The 16136-nt window shown below is 37.8% G+C and overlaps 1 protein-coding gene and 1 pseudogene across 5 annotated transcripts in view; one reads left to right on the top strand and one right to left on the bottom strand.

Moving 5' to 3' along the window:
* LOC127432432 (phosphatidylinositol 3,4,5-trisphosphate 3-phosphatase TPTE2-like) overlaps positions 1-3861 on the top strand; it is a 16899-nt gene extending 13038 nt beyond the window's left edge. For all 5 annotated transcript variants that reach the window (XM_051683502.1, XM_051683500.1, XM_051683498.1 and 2 more), the window contains one exon: positions 95-3861. In XM_051683502.1, the coding sequence (XP_051539462.1) occupies positions 95-197 (103 nt within the window). In that variant the 3' untranslated portion in view covers positions 198-3861. The remainder of the gene's footprint in view (positions 1-94) is intronic.
* Positions 2401-16136, bottom strand: LOC127432430 (sphingomyelin phosphodiesterase-like; annotated as a pseudogene).

Raw genomic sequence — 16136 nt, 5'->3', positions numbered from 1 at the left:
TGGGACAGTGCTGATATGAGAGATGATTTGGGAAGTTACCTATAGTTCCTCCAAGGAGCTCACTAAAAATTCTGTTTTGATGTTTGCATCATAGGCTCCATCTCTCAAGGGAAGAGCTGGACAATCCACATAAAACGAAGACCTGGGACATCTATAAGGAGGACTTTGGTGTGACATTGTCCTTCACAGACCCTTGATGAAAGAATTTCCTGACAGTTCATTGCTATTCACTGGGCCATTAAATACGTGTAATGATGTGTTATTGTTTACCATTTTTGTAGGCTCTTACTTAAAAAGAGAAAAGGAATATAAAGGGGTTGTGCCTATTTATCCCTCTTTATGTATAGTACTGTGAAAAAGTATTTTTCCTCATTTCTTCTGTTTTTGTGTATATCTCATACTAAATTGTTTCAAAAATTCAAACAAAATCTAACATAAAACAAATGCAATCTGAGTAAACACAAAATACAGTTTTTAAATTATAATGTTATTTACTGAAGCAAAAAGTTATCCAATACCAACTGGGCCTGTGTGAAAAAGTATTTGTCCCCTTAGTTCAAAATCCCCAAATCTATGAAACTGCATTCATGATGGGGTTCATCTGGACTAGACACATCAAGGCCTGATTACTGCCAGCTCTGTTCAATCAAATCAACACCTAAATGGAACTTTTTCAGCAGCATGAAGTTCGCTAAAAGGTCTCACCCAGTAGCACACCCAGTAGCACACTATGCCAAGGTCGAAAGAAATTCCAGAAATGATGAGGAAAAAGGTGATTGAAATACATCGGTCTGGGAAGGGTTACAAAGCTATTTTAAAGGCTCTGGGACTCCAGAGAACCACAGTGAGAGCCATTATCTCCAAATGGAGAAAACTTGGCACAGTAGTGAACCTTCCCAGAAGTGGCTGACCTTCCAAAATTCCACCAAGAGCACAGTGACTACTCATCCAGGAATTCACAAAAAAGCCATCCATGGAAAACATCCAAGGAACTGCAGGCCTCTTTCGCATCAATAAAGGTTACTTGTTCATAACTCCACTATCAGAAAGACACTGGCCAAAAATGCCATCCATGGAAGAGTGGTGAGGCGAAAACCACTGCTAACCCAGAAGAACATTAAGCCTTATCTGAATTTTGCCAAAACACACCTTGATGATCCTCAAACCTTTTGGGAGAATGTTCTGTGGACGGATGACTCGAAAGTGGAACTGTTTGGAAGACGGGTTCCATTACATCTGGTGTAAATCAAACACAGAATTCCACAAAAAGAACATCATACCATAGCATACCATAGCATGGTGGTGGAAGTGTGATGGTGTGGGGATGCTTTGCTGCTCAGGACCAGGGTGACTTGCAATAATTGAGGGAAACATGAATTCTGCTCTCTACTAGAAAATCCTAAATGAGAATGTCCGGTCATCTGTCAGTGAGTTGAAGCTCAAGCGCAACTGAATTATGCAGCAAGACCAGCATAGGAGTAAGCCCAACTCTGAATGGCTCAAAAGAAGCAAAATTAGAGTTTTGGAGTGGCCTAGTCAAAGTCCTGACTTGAACGCGATTGAGATGCTGTGGAAGGACCTTAAACGGGCAGTTCATGCTCGAAAACCCCAATGTGGCTGAACTAAAGCAGTTCTGCAAAGAAGAGTGGGCCAAAATTCCACCACAGCATTGTGAAAGACTGATCTCCAGTTATCGGAAGCGTTTGGTTGCAGTTGTTGTTGCTAAAGGAGGCACAACCAGCTATTCATTTTAAGGGGGCAGTTAGTTTTTCAAATGGGTGATATAAGTATTGGATAACTTTTTGCTTCAATTAAACTGTATTTTACCACCCCCGTTGATAACCCTTGTGTTAGAAAGACTTTGGTGAAGGTCATGCGCCATGTTCGCGAGGTGCATTGTGGGATTGACAGCGGTGCAGAGAAAGCATTGAGGGCGGTTGACAGCTTCAAAAAGTTGAGATGTCTCTGCTTGATTCAAATGAAGAACTTAAAACGGCGGACGGCAGCCATTCACTGTGAGCTGGAAGCAGTGATATCTGTCATAAGCGCTTAAAATATACCTTTAATACTGGGGTTTCTGCTAGATTCAGTGCTATAGTCACATGATCACCATGTATATTTCTGACTTCAAATGATGATTGCACATCGTATTCTGAAAACAATGACAGACAAAATGCACTGGCTTTGCATATTACAAACACACCCCAAAGCGGTAGCTGTCTAGCGTGTTGAGCAGGGTAAGCTGATTTTTTCCGCGCCAGTGGAAATGTAAACGCCTCTGATTGGCTGTTGCAGTCACGCTCTCAACAGATGTCTGTGATTTTGAAAAATAAACATTGTTATCTTGTTGTATTAATAACGCATATGAAACACAATATTTAATATATTTAATCAAGTTTATTTACTTTTTTTTTTTTTTTTACACTTTTCTTTTATTAATTTTCTATGGGAAAACCTGAAACGAAAAGGTGGTAAAGTTTGATTGTTGACTTATTTCTTGTTCAATTAAGTAAAATAAATGAAAAGGTGTTAAAACATAACTGTTGAATATTATAAATGATTGCTGCAATAAATTCAGCATCTTAGTTCATTAAAATTTACTGCCTAGTTCTTGGATCGACAGGTCTTGGTCTGGATCTAGGTCTTAGGGGGTCTAGTCTTGGTCTGGGCCTTGGAGTGTCTGATCTTGATTACACCTCTTGTATTTTGTGTTTACTCAGGTTGCCTTTGTTTTAAGTCATATCGTATTGGAAGATCTAAAACAATTTAGTATGAAAAATACACAAAAATAGAAGAATTCACAGCACTGTATACTAATGATAAACTACAAACTAAAGCCAATGTAAACACTCCAGATAAACCTACAGATATAGGCAGGGTTGGGGAGTAACGGAATACATGTAACGGGATTACGTATTTAAAATACAAAATATAAGTAACTGTATTCCACTACAGTTACATTCAAAAAGTATTTTGATTACTGAAGAGATTACTTTGCATTTTATTGTCATTTGTTTCATTTAATATTTAGTCCTTTCAGATGGAAAACATTTATACATATAAATGATGCGATCCAAAGTGCATTTGAACAGCGGTGAAACACTTTCTTATGATGTGTTACATTCATACGAGCAGACAGAGAAGAAGTTTGAAGTAAGTTTGGAGCAGAAGAAATAGAAGTAAACCTTGTGTAAATTGTCAGCTTTACGCTAAGTTAAAATGCTATTTTTAGCCATTTTACATGCACATGTTACCAGACACGATCATATTTTTTTATCAAGAAAATTCACGATGGATCATAATTTCTTTTTTTCTAGTAAGATCTTTGATATTAGGGCAAAAATCATATTCTTGATAATAATTTTTTTTATTGTTTTCCTGTAAAAATATCTAAAAATCCTTAAAACAAGATCAATCAAGTTGAGAAAACAACTCTGCATAAGATATTTCGGTTTTTCAGAGAATGTATTTTTAACATGTGTATTTTGTCTTGCTGTACTGGCAGAGTTTTTATAGTCAAAACAAGTGAAAAACAGTGCTGAAGAAGTAATCCAAAGTATTTAGAATACGTTACTGACCTTGAGTAATCTAATAGAATATGTTACAAATTACATTTTACAGCATGTATTCTGTAATTTGTAGTGGAATACATTTCAAAAGTAACACTCCCAACCCTGGATATATGACAGAGATATGAATTTATTTTTTTTTTGTGTAGGAAATATCTTTGTCATCATGTGTTTATCTAGGAAGTAAATAATCATACTTCCCCGGTTGTCCTTTTGTGCAAGAACAAATGCACTCAAATGAGGAATTTTTTTTTTTTTTTTTAATTTGTATGTTGACAGACAGTTGAGAAATCCCAATTGTCTCTGTAAACTGCCAAACAAAATCTTAGCCACTCCGTTTACCAATCCGAAACCTTGGAGGCCTCCCGCTCACGGCCAATAGCGTGAGTTTGGGGCAGGACTACCTGTTTACCCGAACAATGAAAGAAGGGGGGAGCATTAAAGAAATAGTTCACTCAAAAATGAATATTCTCTCATCATTTACTCACCCTCATGCCATCCCAGATGTGTATGACTTTCTTTCTTCTGCAGAACACAAATGAAGATTTTTAAAAGAATATCTCTGCTCTGTTGGGTCATTCAATGCAAGTGAATGGTGGCCAGAAATTTGAAGCTCCAAAAAGCACATAAAGGCAGCATAAAATAAATCCATACGACTCCAGTGGTTAAATCTGTGTCTTCAGAAGCAATATTATAGGTGTGGGTGAGAAACAGATCAATATTTAGGTCCTTTTTTACTATTAATTCTCCGAAAGGTGGCGAAATGCACAAAGAACGTGAACTGCCAAAAACAAAAGCATATGGAAATGAAAGTGGACATTTATAGTAAAAAAAGGACTCAAATGTTGATCTGTTTTTCACCCACACTTATCATATCGCTTCAAAAGATATGGATTTAATGACTGAAATCTTATGGATTACTTTTATGCTGCCTTTGTGCTTTTTGGAGCTTCAAAGTTCTGGACAACATTTACTTTCATAGAATGGACTTAGAGTCTTTTTTTTTTTTTAATAAAAATCTTCACTTGTGTTCAGCAGGAGTAAGGAAGTCATACACATCTGGGATGGCATGAGGATGAGTAAATGAGAATTTCAATTTTTGAGTTAACTATCCCTTTAATTAACTTGTCAGACAAAGGCAGCTTTATCAGACAGATGGTCTTCAGCATTGGCGGTGTTATGCTCTCTTGTGGTTCTTCCTTGCATTGCATCTATGTGTTAGAATAACTGGGATGTTTTACAGCCAAAAGTGTCAATAAATAGTATGTAAAAGTTTTTGTGCCACAGTATGTAAAAGTTTACACATTGAAATATAACTTCATCTAAACAAATATGTGAAAGTTGTGAATTATTTAAAATAATAATATCCCAGAAGTTCTGAGGCTTTTTGCCCAGTTACACTCTACCTACCAGAACACTACTTAAAAAAAACAATGCTTGGCAAGTCAACACACAATCCCAATGATTTTGCAAAATATTTCTTTATTCAGTAATCAAAACCTGCATCAGTTAATCAATGATTTCAACATTCATAAAGTCACAGCATGTACAGTACTGTGCAAAAGTCTTAGGCACTTCAGATGTTTCACAAAACATTTGTCTTAAGATGGTTATTTATATCTTCAGCTTTAGTGTGTCAATAGGAAATATAAATGTTAGACTCCCAAACATTACTTTTGCAAATAGAAAAGATTAGAATAGACGAACAGGGAGCCCTGCAACAGATGTTAAGTCCCCCACAAAGCCCCCCACTGAACATCGAGTTAGTCTGAGATTACATAAATAGACAGAAGCAACTGAGACCGCCTAAATAGATAGAAGAACTGTGGCGAATACTCCAAGATGCTTGGAACATCCTATCTGCCAACAACCAAGAAAAACTGTGTCCAGGTGTACATAGGAGAATTGGTGCTGTTTTAAAAGCAAAGGTGGTCACACTGAATATTGATTAAGCTTTTTTATGATTACTGGACTTTGTTTGACATTAACTGATTAATGAAAACTATTTATGTCATTATTTTTGAAGAGATCCTCACTATGCAACATTTTTCACAAGTGCCTAAAACTTTTGCACAGTACTGTATATTAAGTGCATGATTGCTAAATTTACAGCAAGTGTGAAACAATTTTTTACACAGTCAGAGAAAAGACCACAACAAGGTTCTCAATAGAATCTATTTGGATATTATTTCTTGACCAATTAAAACAAATTGTGTGTATATAATGACATGGGATGAATCAACAAATTGTAATCTAAAACAGTTTGCCTTGAACAGGCTCCAGTGTGCAGGAAATAACACACTGAAAACCTGTAAAGCAACTGACCACAATTCACTCCGCAGTGATGCAAACACCACAGATAAATGAGAAAGACAAAAGTTTGAGCAGTTGTGGTTTATAAGTAACCTTTTTTAAAGGCACTAACACACCACATGATTCAGTTGTGATGTTAGTACATGCTCCATTTTCAACCAACACATTTTCTCTGTACGCTGGGTCACAAATGTCTTCACTGAGAATTGCTGAGTAACCTTTGGCTTCCCCTAGTAAGGTGACATTGTGTAGTTTTCTTGACCACATAACTCATGACATTGAATACCAAGAATGGCCATTACCTACAGTAAAAGTAATGACAATCTGCAAGACAAGAACAGTTGGATAATCTCTCAAAGACAAACAGCCATGCCACCAAATGACTCATATGCTACAATTTTACAAAAATAATAATAAAATAAACACAAACTAAATGAAAGTGCTAAATAAGAGTCCCTGTGATGTTGGCTTGATATTAAAAGGATAGTTCTCCCCAAAATAAAAATATTGTCATTTACATGTTTTCTAAACCCATATGATTTTTTATTCCATGGAGCACAAAGATGTGTTAAGGACTCTTTTTGTCTTGAACAGAAATAAAAAAGCCATCCAACAACATGAGGGTGACTAAATGTTGACCATTTTCATTTTTGGCTGAACAATGCCTTAAAATTCATTAGTGCTCAATGGCTATTTTGATACTAGCAGGACATTGTTTCGGGCCAGGTGAACAACACATTGTTTTCCTATGAAGTATGTCACATTGCGTTAGAAGGTCGTACCGTCCACTATGCAGGAAGCAGATGAGTGTTGTCTTACAAGTGTCCGTGCAGGGCTCCGATACATGGCCTTTATGATAGAAGTACCAAAATTGCTGAAACACATGGTCCTCATTATGGAATACTTTGATTAAACGGTCCAAGTCTGATGGGAAGAGGGTGGAAAAACCGTAGGCTTCATAAGCACGGTACAATAAAGTCCATGATGGGTTGGGATCAGGTTTTGTTGGGCTTTCCAGTTGGTTGTTGGCCAGTGTGAGGTTAAGAATAAAGTTCTCATGATCCAAAACCATGCGACTACTGCCTGGGTAGTTTCCATCAATGTAATACACACGATATCCTGGCAATATAAAAAGGAGAATTTTAAAGCGATAAGACATAAAAGGCCTTTCGTGACAGTGAAATTACCATGGTGATCAAGTGATTTATTTGATTTTATAAAACTGTGGCAACAGAAATATGTTAAAGACACCAATGTTGAATAAACTCTTACATCAATAATCATCACAATGAACAATTCCTCTGCCAAGTAATACACAGGCTCCCCACATTTTTTGACAAATGAATTTCCATGACTTTTCCAAGACCTTTCCAATCGTTTTTGATTACTGGATAAGGATTTTTGAAATGTATTTTGATTCAGACTAATTTGCGAATGCATCAATTAGACTGGTTTGTGAACCGGTTCACTCACAAATCAGACGACACTATGGCTTGTGATCAAGTTTTACTTTACACAAGAGCAATATTGATGAAATATTTTTGAGCTGGGCAAAACTAGAAAAAAATCATTTTCACTAGAGACATTTCTGTAGTAAAATCCCCTGACATTTCTAAGACAGTGGGAACCCTGATATAGTTTAGTGAGGTGTACCTGGGTTCAGGTTTTCAAATGTGGTGACACTTGGAGCAATGAAAGCCACACTTAGTGGACAGCTTAATGTTTCCTCGTCATAGAACATTTGAAACTCATCGCAGTGCGTGTGTCCAAAAAACTGACCAGTTATGGTGCTTTCATACCTGCCAAAAAAGAAACATATAAAAGAAAAATGTAATTGTTGCAGAAAATTTTATTTAAGTGAGGGGTCAGATGGATAGTATAAATACAGTATATATTATATATTCACTTAAGTTAACTCTGTACAATTTGTTTATATAAACACACATATCAAGTGCATTCATAAAGTATTCAGACCCCTTCAGCCTTATGCTAAAATGCTTGAAAGATTTTTGATAACTTTGGAAATGTATTAAAAAGAAAAAACTGAAATATCACATTGACATAAGTATTCAGACCCTTAACTCAGTACTTAGCTGAAGCACCTCTGGCAGCGATTACAGCCTCAAGTCTTTTTGGGTATGATGCGACAAGCTTTGCACACCTGGATTTGAGGATTTTCTGCCATTCTTCTCTGCAGGTCCTCTCAAGCTCTGTCAGGCTGGATGGGGACCATCGGTGGACTGCCATTTTCAGGTCTCTCCGAGATGTCTGATTGGGTTCATGTCCGGGCTCTGGCTGGGCCACTCAAGGACATTCACAGAGTTGTCCCTTAGCCACACTTGCGTTGTCTTGGCTGTGTGCTTAGGTTCATTGTCCAGTTGGAAGGTGAACCTTCGGCCCAGTCTGAGGTCCTGAGCGCTCTGGACAAGGTTGAGGAGAGGCTTCCGTCTGGCCACTCTGCCATAAAGCCCAGATCGGTGGAGTGTTGCAGTGATGGTTGTCCTTCTGCAAGTTTCTCCCATCTCCACACATGATCCTTGGAGTTCAACCAGAGTGATCATCGGGTTGTTGGTCACCTCTGTTACGAAGGCCCTTCTTCCTAATTGCTCAGTTTAACTGGGCGGTCAGCTCTAGGAAGAGTCCTGGTTGTTCCAAACTTCTTCCATTTAAGAATTCTGGAGGCCACTGTGCTCTTGGGAAACTTCAATGCAGCTGAAATTTTTTGTAGCCTTCCCCAGATCTGTGCTTCAACACAATCCTGTCTCTGAGTACGGCAGGCAGTTCCTTTGACCTCATAGCTTGGTTTTTGCTCTGATATGCATTTTGAGCTGTGAGATCTTATATAGACAGGTGTGTGCCTTTCCAAATCATGTCCAATCAATTCAATTTGTCACAGGTAGACTCCAATCAAAGTGTAGAAAAATCTCAAAGATGATCCAGAGAAATGGGATGCACCTTAGCTAAATTTCAAGTGTCATAGCAAAGGGTCTGAATACTTATGTTAATGTGATTTTTCAGTTTTTTTCTTTTTAATAAATTTGCAAAGTTATCAAATTTGCTTTGTCATTATGGGGTATGGATTGTAGATTGATGTAAGAAATAAAATAATTTAAAGCATACTAGCATAAGGCTGCAACATAAACTGTGAAGAAAATGAAGGGGTCTAAATACTTTGCACTGTATGTATGTATTTATGTGTATGTGTTATATATATATATATATATATATATATATATATATATATATATATATATATATATATGTACATTCTATATACACATACAGTATATATACTGTACATACAGAGATATATGCATATACAAACTGTATATTTACTCTATACAGTTTATATACTGTATATATAAAATGTATTTGCATACACCTATACATGAATATTTTCTGTATATTACTGTACTGTATAATGCTAAAACTCAGCAAAAAAAGAAACGTCTCTTTTTCAGGACACTGTATTTTAAAGATAATTTTGTAAAAATCCAAGTAACTTTACAGATCTTTATTGTAAAGTGTTTAAACAATGTTTTCCATGCTTGTTCAATAAACATGCACCTGTGGAACAGTCATTAAGACACTAACAGCTTACAGACGGTAGGCAATTAATGTCACAGTTGTAAAAACTTTTGACACTAAAGAGACCTTTCTACTGACTCTGAAAAACACCAAAAGAATGATGCCCAGGGTCCCTGCTCATCTGCGTGAACATGCTTTAGGCATGCTGCATGGAGGCATGAGGGCTGCAGATGTGGCCGGGGCAATAAATTGCAATGTCCGTAATGTGAGATGACTAAGACAGCGCTACAGGGAGACAGGAAGGACAGCTGATCGTTCTTGCAGTGGCAGACCACGTGTAACAACACCTGCACAGGATCGAATATCACACCTGCGGGACAGGTACAGGATGGCAACAACAACTGCCCGAGTTACACCAGGAACGCACAATCCCTCCATCAGTGTTCAGACTGTCCGCAATAGGCTGAGAGAGGCTGGACTGAGAGCTTGTTGGCCTGTTGTAAGGCAGGTGCTAAGCAGACATCACCGGCAACATCGTCGCCTATGGGCACAAACCCACCTTCGCTGGACCAGACAGGACTGGCAAAAAGTGCTCTTCACTGACGAGTCACGGTTTTGTCTCACCAGGGGTGATGGTCGGACTCGCATTTATCATCAAAGGAATGAGCGTTACACTAAGGCCTGTATTCTAGAGTGTATTCTGTATTCTATGGATTTGGAGGTGGAGGGTCCGTCATGGTCTGGGGTGGTGTGTCACAGCATAATCGGACTGAGCTTGTTGTCGTTGCAGGCGATCTCAACGCTGTGCGTTACAGGGAAGACATCCTCCTCCCTCATGTGGTACCCTTCTTGCAGGCTCATCCTGACATGACCCTCCAGCATGACAATGCCACCAGCCATACTGCTCGTTCTGTGAGTGATTTCCTGCAAGACAGGAATGTCAGTGTTCTGCCATAGCCAGTGAAGAGCCCGGATCTCAATCCCATTGAGCACATCTGGGACCTGTTGGATCGGAGGGTGAGGGCTAGGGCCATTCCCCCCAGAAATGTCCGGGAACTTGCAAGTGCCTTGGTGGAAGAGTGGGGTAACATCTCACAGCAAGAACTGGCAAATCTGGTGCAGTCCATGAGGAGGAGATGCACTGCAGTACTTAATTCAGCTGGAGGCCACACCAGATACTGACTGTTACCTTTGATTTTGACCCCCCCTTTGTTCAGGGACACATTATTCCATTTCTGTTAGTCACATGTCTGTGAAACTTGTACAGTTTATGTCTTAGTTGTTGAATCTTTATGTTCATACAAATATTTACACATGTTAAGTTTGCTGAAAAAGCAGTTGAAAGTGAGAGGACGTTTCTTTTTTTGCTGAGTTATATATATATATATATATATATATATATACACACACACACACACACACACACACACACATTTTCACAATACACATAGTTCCAAAGCAGCTTTATATAAAATCATGCCTTGTCTGAAAGCCCCCTGTGAACAAGCAGAAGTGACTTTAGCAAGGAAAAAACTCCTTTCAAATGTTATTTAGTGGTTAAAAAAAAAAAAAAAAAAAAAAAGAAACTTGAGAGGAACCTGACCTCTGGTTTTATGATGTATGTACATAATCCAATATTATTTAGCGGCTTAAGCAAAAACCGATTGGCACACATAATAATTTTTTTGCCCTGTTCCCCTTGTTTCTGCTTGGTTTTAACTACACTATAATGTGTTTGTGTAATGTATAATATATCGTACAATATAATGATACAATATATATTAAGGGTGTAAAAAAAATAAAAATAAAAAATAAATAATAATAATAATAATAATAATAATAAATATATATAAGACAGAAGAACGGTTCAGACTCCTTTTAGGCTGAAATCACACAACCATGCTGACCTAGCTATGCATTACAACAGGCCAAAATGTACTTATTGTGTGCAGTGAAATGGGGCACAGAATGTATTTACAGAAAGAGTCACAGACCTGTTGACTATATGGTAGTAATTCCAACTGCTCAGGCAGAGTCCAGGTGGGATGTGACCGATGATGTGGACCTAAGAGAACCAGCAGAGATGGACAGAGCTTTGGCTATAGTTAATGTAATAAAATGTGTTGATAATGAGCATATTGGCAATGGGTAGAGGTCTTACTAGTTTGTGTGTGTTGCTCTAGCGCATCTTTTCATGATAAATGAATAGGCTTTCCAAATACATAGTTATTTCAATATAAAAGAGAGAAAAAAAAAAATGCATTTGCAGCTACTCTATAGGATACAATGAAAAAAAAAACAAAACAAAAAAAAAAAAACAACAGCAAATTGCAAGTAAAACCAAACTGTGAAACACTGCATTTTATAGCACATAGAAAACCACCTGTCACACATCCTATTCTAGCTGGTCTGACTTATGATCAGTTGACTGGTCATTTAAACACTTCTAACTGCTAACCCACACACAGTTACACTAAAGTTGCAACTTGTTAACCTGCTGCAGAATGCAAAGGCATCAACACTCACATTAAAAATGTTCTGCTTTTTTGTATTTCATGCCCTTAAAGACCAAGATGTAACCAAATATTCAAGAAGTATTCAAAAGTAGATGTTAATGCTTCAGTGTTTTACATTTGTCCATCCAATGAAAGTGAATGGTGACTGAGACTTTCAGTGTAACATTTTGCTTAACATCTCCTTTTGTGTTCCATAGATGAAAGAAAGTCATAAAGGTTTGGAAGACATTGTAGGTGTGTAAATGATGACTGAATTTATTTTTGGTGAAAAATATGATTAAAATGTATAGCAGTGCAGATCCTCTGATCTTCTTACCTTCTCTCCCTTGTTCTCAGCCACTTGTAATATGTGAACAAGCCACTGGAGCTGATCTGCTGGGTCTGTGGAGTTCACCATCAGCCAGAAGTTCTCTCTTGCACAAAAGTTCATGTTCAAAGACACCACTCTCAAACCTTGCTCTATTTCTGCGGTGTAGAACCCACCATGCCTGGAGAAGACATTTTAAATAAAACATGTGTTACTAAAGCACATACAAGTGCATTTATTGAGTGATAACATTTCAGATCTATAGGATGGAAAGTTGAGCTACAAAACTGTCCCAAAGGGATAAGATACAATATACATATGGAAAATAATAAACCTTTTTTGTCTTTAAAAAGCTAAATTTGTTAATACTTATATACAAGGGCGTAGCCAGGAAATTACTTTTGGTGGGCCTCAATAAAAATGGATGTGCTAAGTTTTCTAGGAAGCGGCTTATTCAAAAAGTTCTTTCACACTTTCAGAAATCAGAATTGATGCATTTTTATACTATTTTATAAATGCATATTTTAATTCAAAGAATAATCTCTAATATTTGGGATTAGCCTGGGCCCAGCCCACCCTTGGCTACGCCACTGCTTAAATATAGAGCACTATAACAAATACAAGTCTTTGTTCTTTCAAAATAAGAGTCCCCGGTGTGTTTCAGGCTTATTTGTAGTTAAAAGTCCTACGTCATGCAACAAATCTTCCTTTTTCTCATTATTATTGGGATTTTGGCTAAGCAAACTACAACTCGTATTTTATTTGTTTGGGACTCTTGTAGCCTCATTGTCTGTGCCCATCATAGTAATAAAGAATAAGAACATTTTTAATATTCTTTAAATCGATTTCAAAAACTATTGATTAATCAGTTATCAGCCTTTTCCACCACTTTAGTTATCAGTATCGGCAAAATCCACTATCAGTCGACCTCCAATTAGCATCTAATGGACATATTTGCTTCGACTCAGAACAGCGGTTTCCTTTGTTATGAATTTGGTTAAAATAAAAACTTTATGGTCCTAAAATATGAAAATGCAGTTATGAATATGGTTACATTTGAGGAAGTGCATTTATGTTTTACCGAATAGTCTCCAGGGCATCCTCTGGCAGCCATTGGGCCCATTCCTTTGCCATGGTGTCATACAGCCATCGGGAAGACCCGTTTTCCATGTATAAATGGAGGCGGGAAACTATTTACTGGCGTGCTCTTGTGATTTCCCACCGCAGGGTACACGGTCACATTAGGCCCTAGATATTTCAGGACAAGTCTAGAGATAGTTGTGAGCTCGTTCAGCTGTTGAGCTCTGGTCTGAGACCAAACGTTGTGTGCTGGAATGTCTCCCGTCCAGTATACCCAGTCCCAAGGCCCCGATCTGGCTACGTTTTGGAGCAGATTCTCCACCGTACGTAGAGGAAGATCACAACTGCCATAGGTGCCCCAGTATCCAGCCCCACGGTGCTTCCAACTGGACAGCCCAGATTCATTACGACAGCACAGTGGTTCTTCGCAATTGACAACGCTGCCCTCTGCATATTCCGCATCCCAATGGATATCCGTGAGGAAGAGAATCCTGCTCTTTGGAGAGCTCTGTTTGGGAGGGGTGGGCGGCGTAACTGGGGGTTTGGGCACCTGTGGCAGGGTTACATTCCAGGTGGCATAGATGTCAAAATGACTACATGCAGGACCCACAAGCAGGGCGCAGGCCTCTGATGGCCAGAGGAAGGACTGCTGGAGCGCACGGATTAAATCTTTTCGGAAGACCTCAGTGATCTCTTGGCATACATGTGCATTGGCCAGGTGCAGTCAGACACAGGCCTCTCCAACAGCATGTGCCACACGCTCCATGTTTGAGTCACTCTGTGAACAAAGATGAAGGTACATTAACTATTTTATTTATAGTTTCCACTTTCCACTTTTTTTTTAACAGTTCAGACTCCAATGACTTTCATTTTCCTCTTTTCTAACTTTAAATAAATTATTTGTAGGAGCAAAACACAAACCTGTATGAAAACAACCTTCCTTTCTACAAAGTTTGAAGGATTGTAGAAGGAAACTTATTTTTTTAAATCAAGGCAAAGTTTCCTGCCTATTTACTGTAGACGGCATTTTAGAGCATCATAGGCAGTTAAGCACATTCTGAGTAAGCCTGTAAATGCCTTTGATGCCCCCCAAATACACTGTTGGGTGAATTTCACAAAAATAAAACCCCAAATAAAAATGGCAAAATAATAATAAAGCCCTCAAAATGGGGTTTTATAAAAAAATTAATTGCATTAAGAAAATGAAGCACATTTTAGGACCATTAAATTCCCCCAAAAATCTCATTACTGTAATAGAATCTGGACGTTTTATTTTATTTTTTATTATTTTATTTACTTATATAAATTCTCATTCTCAGTGGCAATTCTCATTAATGTAATACAGAATAAAAATATAGATATATAGATATATAGATACTTCACAATTTAAATAATGTATTTTTCTGCAGTACAGTAATGAAAATTTGGAATATGAACATACTTAACTGTCATTTAAATGTTACAATACAAAAAGCTTCATGGTATTTAAAGGGATAGTTCACCCAAATATGAATACTCATCATTCATCACATGTATTTCTTTCTTCTGCAGAACACAAACAAAGATTTTTAGAAGAATATCTCTTCTCTGTTGGTCCAATCAATGCAAGTGAATGGTGGGCAACATTTTGAAGCTCCAAAAAGCACATAAAGTCAGCATAAAAGTAATCCATACGACTCTAGTGGTTTAATCCATGTCTTATGAAGTGCACTAATTGATATAGGGAAAAAAAAACACCAAAATATAACTTTTTTCCACTGTCATCTTGCCATTGCAGTCAAATGTGATCATGATTTCGAGCTCGATTACACTTACTAGTTCTTGACGCACGCGCAGAATGCTAGATGTCGCTAAGAAGTGCAATCGAGCTTGAAATTATAATCGCCAAGGAGACTGCTGATATCAAGCTTTATAGTGAAAAAAGGCGATTTTATTTTGTTCTGTTCTCATCCAAAACCAATTAGATCACTTCTGAAGACATGGATTAAACCACTGGAGTCATATGGATTACTTTTATGCTGACTTTATTAGCTTTTTGGAGCTTCAAAATTTTGGTCACCATAGGACCTACAGAGCTGAAATTTTCTTCTTAAAATCTTCGTTTGTGTTCAGCAGAAGAAAGTAAATCACATCTGGGTGTGTGAGTAAATGAGAGAATTTTAAGTTTAGGGGGAACTATCCCTTTAAATAGACTTCATCCGCTTCATAAGCAAATTATGATTCTTATAATTTATTGCCATGATATTTAATTTGATTTTCGCGTGTAATATGACCCAGACATATTCTTGACCGGTTTAATGAGATTCCCTTTTTTCACAACTTTTCAAAAATGTCAACATTTATTACAACTAGGAAGCTAGATGAGTTTAAAATTCAAGGAAAAGCAGGTCTCACCAGCAGCGCAATATCAACAGTGCTGAAGATGACTTTACACATCGCGCAGGAGACGTTTAGCCAGTTGAATCCGGCCCTAAATATCGATCAGTCAGTTCCACGTACCTCAACTCGGGTCCATCTGTTCCTCCTTCAAGAGGATACGAAGAAGCCAATGGCACTGAAAGCAACATCCAGACTATGAAAACACCGGTGGACAGCCCGAACCCTAAAAACTTCATGGCGAAGACATCGACGTGGTTAGCAACACTGCAATGCTGTAAACACCTAATTGTTTTTGATATGGCAACAGCTGTATGTCTTCGCAATACACTGCATCATGCCCCAAGCTACCTGATGAATTTATATGGCTTCAGCTGACTGATCACATACATGATCTGCTGCCTTCCGAAACCAAAGATCTTCTATGACAAACTAACAACTCCCCGT

This window comes from Myxocyprinus asiaticus, chromosome 42 (genome assembly GCF_019703515.2).
Source record: "Myxocyprinus asiaticus isolate MX2 ecotype Aquarium Trade chromosome 42, UBuf_Myxa_2, whole genome shotgun sequence".
Taxonomy (NCBI): domain Eukaryota; kingdom Metazoa; phylum Chordata; class Actinopteri; order Cypriniformes; family Catostomidae; genus Myxocyprinus; species Myxocyprinus asiaticus.
Note: the sequence above shows the minus strand (reverse complement) of the source record. Positions and strands in the feature narration are given on the sequence as shown.